At 41.0% G+C, this 11,101-nt stretch overlaps 1 protein-coding gene across 9 annotated transcripts in view; it reads left to right on the top strand.

The window, feature by feature from the left end:
• Positions 1 to 6,139, top strand: part of LOC110502604 (zinc finger MIZ domain-containing protein 1) — a 204,859-nt gene extending 198,720 nt beyond the window's left edge. For 7 of the 9 annotated variants that reach the window (XM_036960223.1, XM_036960225.1, XM_036960222.1 and 4 more), the window contains 8 exons: positions 411 to 516; positions 957 to 1,117; positions 1,305 to 1,372; positions 1,478 to 1,546; positions 1,821 to 2,089; positions 2,206 to 2,405; positions 2,800 to 3,081; positions 3,498 to 6,139. In XM_036960223.1, the coding sequence (XP_036816118.1) occupies positions 411 to 516; positions 957 to 1,117; positions 1,305 to 1,372; positions 1,478 to 1,546; positions 1,821 to 2,089; positions 2,206 to 2,405; positions 2,800 to 3,081; positions 3,498 to 3,605 (1,263 nt within the window). In that variant the 3' untranslated portion in view covers positions 3,606 to 6,139. The remainder of the gene's footprint in view (positions 1 to 410; positions 517 to 956; positions 1,118 to 1,304; positions 1,373 to 1,477; positions 1,547 to 1,820; positions 2,090 to 2,205; positions 2,406 to 2,799; positions 3,082 to 3,497) is intronic. The other 2 variants (XM_036960228.1, XM_036960226.1) reach the window with 1 other exon arrangement.
• Positions 6,140 to 11,101: the final 4,962 nt, after the last annotated feature.

Raw genomic sequence — 11,101 nt, 5'->3', positions numbered from 1 at the left:
TTATGTATGTCTTTATGTTATTTGTGTCTTTATGTTATTTATGTCTTTATGTTATTTATATTATGTATGTCTTTATGTTATTTGTGTCTTTATGTTATTTATGTCTTTATGTTATTTATATTATGTATGTCTTTATGTTATTTATATTATGTATGTCAATGTTATGTATGTCTTTATGTTATTTATGTCTATGTTATTTATGTTATTTATGTCTATGTTATTTATGTTATTTATGTCTATGTTATTTATGTCTATGTTATTTATGTTATTTTTGTCTTTATGTCTTTGTTATTTATGTCTATGTTATTTATTTTATTTTTGTCTTTGTTATTTATGTCTTTATGTCATTTATGTCTTTATGTTATTTATGTCTTGATGTTATTTATGTTATTTCTCTCCTCTATGTGCAGTCGCACCTGTTTGTGCTGCAGCTGGTCCACAGGCCTTCAGTCCGCTCCGTCCTGCAAGGGCTCCTGAAGAAGAGACTCCTGCCTGCAGAACACTGCATCACCAAGAGTATGTTACTGTTACTGCACAACTATACTGCAATTGTCGATACCTTGTCTTACTATAACTCTGACTCCTGCCAGCAGAACACTGCATCACCAAGAGCATGTTACCACTATTATGTTGTCCTATACTACTACTATACTAATATAGCCTTTACCCCATCTTACTACCTTTACATTAATATGCCTAACTGTAATCTAACTGTAATCTAACTGTAATCTAACTGTAATCTAACTTTAATCTAGCTCTAATCTAGCTCTAATCTAACTATAATCCAATTCTAATCTAACTTTAATCTAACTCTAATCTAACTCTAATCTAATTCTAATCTAACTTTAATCTAACTCTAATCTAACTCTAATCTAACTCTAATCTAACTTTAATCTAATTCTAATCTAACTTTAATCTAACTCTAATCTAACTCTAATCTCCGTCTCTCCTTCCAGTTAAGAGGAACTTCAGCAGCGTTGTGGCCTCGTCGGGTAACACCAGTCTAAATGGGGAGGACGGAATTGAGCAGACCGCCATCAAAGTCTCCCTCAAATGTCCAATCACCTTCAGGCGCATCCAGCTGCCTGCCAGGGGGCATGACTGCAAACACGTACAGGTAGGACGGGAGAAAGGGGTCTGCTCACGGTAGATGGCTGGATAGGGCCACCAGTTTTCCCTGACTATGTGCCTAGACCAGGAAAAACTCTAGGCCCTTATAGCACAGTTGTTCGGTGAACTACGCTAATGTGATGAGTAACCTTGCCTGAGACCTGAAGACTCATAAGTGTTTTGTCTAACCACAGTGTTTTGATCTGGAGTCGTATCTGCAGCTGAACTGTGAGAGGGGGATGTGGAGGTGTCCTGTATGCAAGTATGTGATGACCCTTTCCAAACTATGTTTTGTCAATAAAGTTATGTCTCCTTTTTGAATGAGTTAAATTGATGAGTGTTTCTCTCTCTTTTTCTCTCTTCACAGTAAAACCGCCTTGTTAGAGGGTCTAGAGGTGGACCAGTACATGTGGGGAATCCTCAACGCCATCCAGAAGTAAGTTTTTTCTTCCTTATTACTAACAATAGTTATTATTATTAACCTTCCGTGCTTCATGTTCTTATCCAGTTTTCCCACTATTACTTCTATAGTGTCTATGTAATAAGGGACCATAACAATTCCCTTCTTCATCCTGTAGTGACTAAATGTTATTTTACACTATTCCCAATATTACTATCACCACAGTGTCTTCGTAATACTGGACTTTTCCACTTCCTCCATCCTTTGTAATATGGGACTGTATAAAAAGGTCCCCTTTCTCTTCCCGTAGTTCGGAGTTTGAGGAGGTGAACATTGACCCATCGTGTAGCTGGCGGCCAGTGCCCATCAAATCTGACCTCCATATTAAAGAAGACCCTGATGGACCACTGGCCAAACGCTTCAAGACCATGAGCCCCTCCCAGATGACCATGCCCAATGTCATGGAGATGATCGCCCAGCTGGGCCCTGGCCCCTCCCATTACCCATCAGGCCCTGCTCAGCACGGGGGCATCGGCGCCGGGGTCAACCCAGGGGAGTACGGTGGCCCGAGAGGCCCAGGTAAGACCAATTTTAGAATTCAGATATGACACATTTTGAACATGTTAAATGTTGTGTATTTAGCAGAGTGCCCTTAAGAGTGCCCTCCCCTTATTTATGTTTTTCTGTGCTGCTAGGCAACACTTACCACGGTCACGGGAACTTTGACTTCGCCCACGGTAACCCCTCGGGCGGGGGAGGTGGTGGAGGTGGACCGAGAGGAGGAGGATCCCCCATGAGTGACTTTATCCACACCCCTCAGCTGTCCCACCCCCCAGACTTCCCCGGGGGTCTTCTATCCCAGGACAAGCCCCTCAGCCACGGCATCAACGGCCCTGTAAGTCCCCTACACCTCCACTACCAACCACCAGGGTCACTCATACCAGAGTTGCTGAAGATCCTCATAGAAATGTAGTACACCCACACCCAAACATTTCCCAGGTGGAGGGTACAACAAATGTCATGTGAAAGGAATAGGAATACTTATTGTATATCATCTCATGTCAGGCCTGTCAAAGACCTTGTAGTTCATAAAAAGCACTGATCTCAATCAGGATAGCTTTGGCATTGTGCTCAGCTTGTCTTTGCAGCCTTGCTCATGTCATCCTCTACATGTCAGCTTTCTTTAAACACATTCTACTTCCTCTCCCTCCCTCTCTCTCTCTCCCTGCGTCTCTCTCTCTTTCTCTCCCTCCGTCTCTCTCTCCCTCCATGTCTCTCTCCCTCCTTAGATGTCTCATCCTTCCAGCACTGATCAGTCCCATAATTCCATGCAACAGCAGAGCTTGCACGCGCCTCCTCACTCCAACAGCCAGTTGATACATCACGGTGGCAGCCAATCAGGGCAGTCGTTACATCACAGCGGCCAATCGTTGCTGCCCCCTCGCCAGCAGGCCCCGCCTCCCCAGCTGCAGCAAGGCCAGAACAGCCACCAGCACAGCGATCTGAACTTTAACCCCTCCTCGGGCATTGAAGGTCAAATCAGTGGTGACATGCCCGAGCCCTCCCTAGATGTAAGTGTGACATCATTGTGACATCGTGCTTAGGATGCATGCGCAAACAGGTGCAAACGTCATCTAGCTAGCATTAGCATCGTCTACTAAAGCTTCTCTCATTACCTAGCTTTGGTTTGATGGAGCATGTCAGCTGCTATGCTAATACCTTTAGTTGTTTAAAAAGACTCTTGGATAGAAATGAGAAGTCTATTGATAATATGCATCTTAATTATTGTCTCTCTTCCCTTATCGCTCTCACGCCATCTCTCCCTCATCTTCCCTTTCTCTGGCTCTTCCTCCTTCCCTCCCTCATCTACCTCTCTCACCATCTCTCGCTCTCTTCCTCTCTCCCTCTCTCCCCCATCTTCCCTTTCTCTGGCTCTTCCTCCTTCCCTCCCTCATCTACCTCTCTCTCTCTGTCTCTCTCTCTACAGCTGCTTCCAGAGCTGGCCAACCCAGACGAGCTCCTGTCCTATCTGGACCCCCCGGACCTCCCCTCCAACAGCAACGATGACCTGCTCTCCCTCTTCGAGAACAATTAACCTTTTGCCTCCCTCACCCCTCGAGCCAAACCCAAATCTTCTCTACAGACACACACACACCACAGGCTGTGTGTCCAACCAGCTGGACTCTCCATAGAGTCCATAGACACACCGTCATCCTCATATGGACTGGTAGTGGGGACTCTTCCGAGTGGACTTACCCAATGTGTAGTGCACTTCAGACCCAGGGTTCAAAGTTCAAACCCCCAGTCAGGTCACACCTCCTACACACCCGGGTTCACACACACACACACACAATGTTTTGTCAATTGTGGCATAGACGTGTAGGTGGCATGAGGTCATCTGTCAGACCATGAGATGATGATGAGGATGACAGTCTGGATGTCAGGGAGTGGACGCTGTATGTGAAAGAGACAGGAAACAGGAAATGCACTCATGTCCTCACTTCCTCACACACACTCTTCCTCGTGTAAAGAATCGCGGAGCTGCGGAGCTCCTCTGGCCGACAACAACACGTCGACAGCCGATGTCGGCTGTCTAGTCCTTAAGTGATATTATATCGAAAGAAAACTGTGCAGCTATTAATCACGTTCTATGCGTATGACCTCACAGGCCGAACTCTCTGTGTGGGCTTTTAGGAAAAAGTGTTGTAGTATTGTTTTATCATTCTTATTTCCCCCATTATACAAAAACAAAGAAAAACATACAATAATAGGAAAGAAAAGTCATCTTTTTGTCCTGGCCAGTGTTTCTATCAATCCTATTTTGATGTGTGTTCTTCCAAGCCTTGATCCCCTGAGACCACGACCTTTAACCCCTGACCTTTGACCTAAATAAAGTGTGTTCTTATAACCTCTGACCCTTAGCTCACAGTGTGTTTCCATCGTGACATCAGTCAGTCAGCACTGGGTCCGTTCCATCCATTCTACTGAAGCACAACAGACAACCCCACACCACATCACAGGCAGAGCACTGAGAGGAGAGACCAAGGCCTGTTGGGGAGGATTCTAACCTTCTAGCTAGCTCAACCCAGTCTATCGAAGAATCAGCACTGTTAACTATTCTGTCTGTCCATCAACCCGTCCAATGTTGTTAAAGTTTCTCTTCCCTGATATTGCAGTACAATGCCATGTCGGGCTGTGGGCTATACAAAAATGAATTTTACCAATACATTAGTTTTAGGTTAGAATGATATAGAATTGTGTGGGAGAGAGAGTGTGTATGTGTGTGTGTGTGTGTGCGTGTGCGCGTGCGTGCGTGTGCAAGAGAAAGAGTGAGGATGAGATTGAAGGGAAAAGAGAAGAGTCCCTGTTTAGTCTATTATAATAGACAGAAACATCTAGTGTTGCAAAAGAAATTGGGCCCTTGTAATAGAGCCAGAATGAAAGTTAGCCTGTTTCTCCCTCTTTAAGGTGAGTCTTCCTCTGTTCTACAGGCCTGCGATTGCTCCTGTAACTATACTGTACGGTTTGGCTCTACCATGTGTTAAGAAGTGCATGTGTGCCAATGGCCTCTGTTCTAAATTAGAGGGAAAGAATATTGTCTTTTTTATTTTATAGTCATTGCATTTTTTTTTTATCATGATTTTATTTGACATTTTCTTGCAAAGGAATGATTTTGGTTAATGGTAATGTATTGTCCAACTTTTTTATTTTCATGTTTGTTCCACTTTGACTGTTGCCATGCGTGATACATCACCAAAGTTATCCCACAGTTTGTAGGAGTTGGCCTGGACATTACTATAATGTAAGAATGATGCCCTTCTATGCTTTAAGCATACTCCTAGGGAACCCATCAAACATTATTCTGAATAAATGTGTGGTTGCACTGCATTTTCTGTGTCTTGTTACTACTGTTAAACTGTATTTTGTCATCTTAAAAAAAACAAAAAAAAGGAAAAGCACACATGATCCCACAATGGTTTATAAAGACAATAATTTTAATTGTTGTCATCCTGACAATGTATGCTTTAAATATATTTGCTAATGTATTGAGGGAAAAGTGACTTTACCCCCAGTCTTTTTTTGTTTTAAGTCAAAAGTCTAATACCCTCTGGAATTGAATGTGAGTTCTTTGACATTTTTGTGCTACCCTCTTTTGTACAACACAAGATCATCATGTGTATTATTCTATCCTCGTAGCGTTTTTGATATTCTTCTCCTATTTTAAGTTATTACTTTGTTTATCTATTAAGTGACTTTGTGAGAATAATCATAATTTGGTTTACATCAGATTATGTAGCCTACTAAATGAAATTGAAGATTTCTAGATCAATCCGTGGATATTGTTTGGATTTAGGAATGATCCCCAATGCTGGTTGAATCACCTGAACACAACTGATCCTTTAGTCTGTCTATTTGTTGAAGACAATGCACTGCCACAGCGAGGTATTTTGACTCCCCTGCTCTGTAGATCTGTGTAGACATGATGCTGAAGTCTGGTCTATCAACGTTACTCTCTACACGCCACATAGAGGTTTGAGTCTTGTCCGAGGTTCAGGCTCCACACACAACTGTAGCTGGACAGTCAATGGACACAAGGGGAGTGTGTTAGAGGATGCAATGTATTTTCATCTACTCGGCCACTTAAATGCAAGAGAAGAGAAATAAACGGGTCTGGAGGGTCTAAGGAATGCATGTACATTATGTAAATGACAAATAGAGACACATTAACTTACAGAAATGTAGACATTTTCCCCACGCAGGGGACAATGATACGCATTGTGTATTTAGAATTTGTAAAGTTTGCATCCTCCTGTCAGAAGAGACTGTTGAATTGTGGGAAAAGGAGTCTGTGTTTGAGATAGTGATGTACAGTCCTCTCTCCCCGACCACATTTGTTCATTTATGTAAGATACTTTATTATCTACTTCTCAAACACGGCCATTGGAAGAAAAAAAAAATACACACTTGTTTCTCTTTGTGTAAAATTCAACTTCTGTGTATTTCTCTATTACCTGTGTACTTTATAAAGGTGCTACAACAACAAAATAATAAAGAAAATGTTGAGGTACCAATCGGGATTTGTGGGAACCATGAGTGGTTCCTAAAAATTGTTGATACAAAATTTACAGTTTGTACAATTTTGTCAAATTTACAGTTTTTACACGATTAGGCAAAAAATATGACTTCCGAGGTACAATCTGAAGTGATTGACACACCAGGTGGCAGTTGTCTTTTTTGTTTTGTACATTCTGTGTACAGTCATTTCATATACTAAACTGGTCAGAAAAAAAGAATTGTGATTTTTAGTCTTGCAAAACTGTATGTAGTTAGATGACGTGACATCCTAATATTTATCTAATAAATATGTATTCAAATGAAACTCATGCATCATGGTCTTGGTTTTCCAATAGCCTACATCTTCTATCCTCTATGTAACTTTAATGACAGTAAATGTATCGTCATCCACCAGACGCAATCACAGTAGAGAGTGCTAGATCTATGAAGACCAACTGGCAGTCATGTCAGTTTAAGAGCTTTCATAACATGCTTTCATAACAACATTACATGCATGCCCAGTTTGAAACTACCTTAAAAAGGAAAAGTCCTGTCTATCACATATAAAGTTATTTAGACCTAAAATACAGAGTTCAATATTGAGAGTAAAGGCTTTGATGGGAAGAGGAATAAGACATTCTTAACAATAAAAATCAAAATACTATTGAACATTGTATTCATCATTTTCATGGACTAGCTATCTATGTGCACAGCATCATCATTTGGTGTCGCTCTTGGGGGTCTTTGCAATGTCATGTGTAATCACACACCCCCATTCTCAGAACGTCATGTTGACAACTATGCAAAGATGTTGCAAATTAAAAATCATATCAAATATTGCTCTTTGGCGATTGCTGCGACGATCGTCTTTTCATCTGGACCCGTCACGAACCCAGTAGTGTATTTTGTCATCACAACTGACAACGAATCTCTGGGACGAATCATCATAGAGATGGCTAAGGTTAGCTACATAATGTTAAAGTATACTGAACAAAAATATTAACGCAACATGTAAAGTGTTGGTCCCATGTTTCATGAGCTGAAATAAAAGATCCCCAAAATGATCTATACGCACAAAAAGCGTATTTCTTTCAAATTTTCTTCACAAATTTGTTTACATCCTTGTTAGTGAGCATTTCTCCTTTGCTAAGATAATCCCCACACGTCCATACAAATAAATGATGCCATTATATGGTCATTAAATAACACACAACAGCCTGGCATATTTAGATAGTGGAATAGGCCTAGCCTATTTACTTTCTATTTTGCAACTCGGGTGGTTATTCTAGACAAGGTTCTTCTGCGTCTATACTATGTCATCTACTGGTATAACGTCGTCTTTGAATGCCGTTCTAAAACAAGCTTTAGACTTTTATTTTGGAAATTAATCTAGAAGCTGCAAGGCAGCTGTAACATCTGGGATAGAGTTGCTTGATTGACCAGCTAACTTCAGCTAACTACGTTCAGTTCATGTCCTTTGCAGAGGCCACATTACTGACAAAAGTTTGTAGGCATAACAAATATATGTCACAGAGTAAAGGGAGATATGAAGTAAGAATTGAACGTGTAAATATTAATTCATAGTAGTAACATAGGTTTACAGATCTATTTTAACGTTTACGTTTCATGTTTCATGCATGACTTCTTACGATCCTAGCGAATACGTATGTTCAACCTTTTGGTAGGTATCTGGCTCCATACAGGTACCCTAGCTCACCAGCTAACTCCTCAGTCTGACCCTAGTTAGTCGACCTTAATATGTAAAACACTTACACTGAACAAAACTATCAAATGTAAACGCAACATATAAAGTGTTGGTCCTATGTTTCATGAGCTGAAATAAACAATCACAGATTGTTCCATACGCACAAATTATTATTTCTCTCAAATGCTGTGCACAAATATGTTTACATTCCTGTTAGTGAGCATTTCTCCTTTGCCAAGATAATCCATCCACCTGACAGGCGTGGCATATCAAGACGCTGATTAAACAGCATGATCATTACACAGGTGCACCTTGTGCTGGATACAATAAAATGCCACTAAAATGCTCAGTTTTATCACACAACACAATGACACAAATTTTGAGGGAGCATGCAATTGGCATGCTGACTGCAGGAATGTCCACCAGAGCAGTTGCCAGAGAATTTAATGTTCATTTCTCTACCATAAGCTGCCTTCAACGTTGTTTTGGAGAATTTTGCAGTACGTCCAACCGGCCTCACAACATCTGACCACGTATATGGCGTCGTGTGGGCGAGTGGCTTGCTGATGTCAACATTGTGACCAGAGGGCGGATCGCCGTTTACCACAGCATGTTCCAGTTCCAGACAATATCCAGCAACTTCGGACAGACGTCAAGAGTGAGACGTCATTCCACAGGCCACAATTAACAGCCTGATCAACTCTATGCGAAGGAGGTGTGTCGCACTGCATGAGGCAAATGGTGGTCACACCACATACTGACTAGTTTTCTGATCCTAGCCCCTACTTTCAGATTAACTAACAGATGCATATCTGTATTCCCAGTCATGAAATCCATAGATTAGGGCCTAATATATTTATTTTAATTGACTGATCTCCTTATATGAACTGTAAATCAGGAAAAAAATTACTGCACGTTGCGTTTATATTTTTGTTCAGTGTAATTGAAGTTGTTGAAGTAGTGTCTCCACTCCACTAGATGGCGGTATTGACAACACAGACAGGTTATTTCAATAGTTACAAATGACCTACTTTCCAAGCAAGTCAACATCCCATTTATCATAATAACATTTATTTAGACTAAACCTTTACCCCGTGTTGATAGATGAACACTCCAGCTCAGGGTATGTTCTCTTGGATAATGACAGTCTGGCTCCAGTTAGGGTGGGGGGAATAGACCTTTACCCAATCCAGATGTGTTCTATCTGCTTTTCTATGTCATTCAGCAGCCAGTTACCCCACAGTGTTTCTATCTATTTAGTCTTTATGTGAGCACTTGATCCATGGAAACAAAGTTTGGAGAAATAGGTTTTCTCTGCATGTACCCACATAAAATAAGACTACAGTTCAGTATAGAATACTACCGTCCTTACTATAGAATTCTGTAGCTAACTGTAGGTATACTCTAGAATACTAGTATCCCTCAATCGTGTAGTGCTTACTATATAATTTTGTAGTATACTGTAGAACAAGGGCTCCCAAACTTTTTCACCCCCCCCCCCCCCCCGAACCCCCACCCCCCCCCCCCCACCCCCCACCCCCTATACACGGGTACAATTACTGTTCATGACACAAAGTGTTCACACCCCTCTTCTTGGCAGAGAGAAAATGTTGCAGGTTTAAAGCTTATTTCCTGCAATTCTATACATTTTGCCATGTCATGGAGACTTTTTGTTGCCATTTTAAAGCTAATTTCCAGCAATTCTACACCTCTTTTCATTGGGTGCAGAGACAATTTGGCCTTTTTAAAGCACATTTTCTGCAATTCTACAAGTTTTGCCATGTCTTATGTGTGTTCATGTGATATTTGAGTGATTAAAAAACATTAGCCGACATGGGCTAGTTGATCTGGAGATTTCTGACAAGTTATAAATAGCTCTCTACGGTCTGCAATGACTGACATGAGGAAAACTGCTGATGCACTACCTACCCACTTTCAAAATTGCACCCTGTGCATTCTACTTTTAGGAACTACTGCTGTAAAATACTATATAAATACTACAGTAGTATCCGCAAAAAAACACTGCAGTAAATACTACAGTAATGCCTGCAGAAACGTTGCAGTCTGCAAAAATACTACACTTTTTGAACTATAGTAAATACTTCAGTTTTAATTTGCATATACCCACCATATCCAAATTTGTGCTACCCATAAGTGAGAAACCTACATGCCAAGTATAGACCACATATTGCGTTCCCTACAGATTATAGAAACTCTGTTCAGACCCCAGTCCTACCTACCTACAAGTTATGAAAAATGTGCTATTTTAGTTTCTCCAGTATCTTTCCTCAAGGAGAAAGCCTGCACTTCCATGTCAAAGATAATAGAACAAATCTCCTACATGTCACCATAGAGATGGATAGAGAACTCGACATGGATGTAACCCGTTTTAGCATGGCCATTGAGGGCATCCACCATTTTAAAGTAGTCAACTGGGTGTGGATTCCAATGGGTTGGGAGCAATCAGCCAATGATCAGAGCATTGTCTTCTTGAAATTCGGTGCTATGGTTTGTAAATGGCTTCAACCCCACCATCTAGTGGCTATAATAAATGAATGATAAAAGATTTGGTTCAGGACTCTTGCACTGCAGGTGGCGGTAAATCACCAACATAAGCTTGACACTTTTTTCAAAACAAAAGAAAAAGACAAATTACTGTTTTAAAATGGAGATAGCCACAATGGCGCTGCCAATGCTGTCACAGACGCCATAATGGCACGGATACAATTATGAGGCCTCTTCCATCTCTATGGATGTCGCAGTAATATTTTTGTAGAGAAAATAATCTATAAACTATTTAGGCATGGAAGATGGACCTGAAACATATAGAA

Source organism: Oncorhynchus mykiss, chromosome 23, assembly GCF_013265735.2.
Source record: "Oncorhynchus mykiss isolate Arlee chromosome 23, USDA_OmykA_1.1, whole genome shotgun sequence".
In the NCBI taxonomy this organism is placed as follows: Eukaryota; Metazoa; Chordata; class Actinopteri; order Salmoniformes; family Salmonidae; genus Oncorhynchus; species Oncorhynchus mykiss.
Note: the sequence above shows the minus strand (reverse complement) of the source record. Positions and strands in the feature narration are given on the sequence as shown.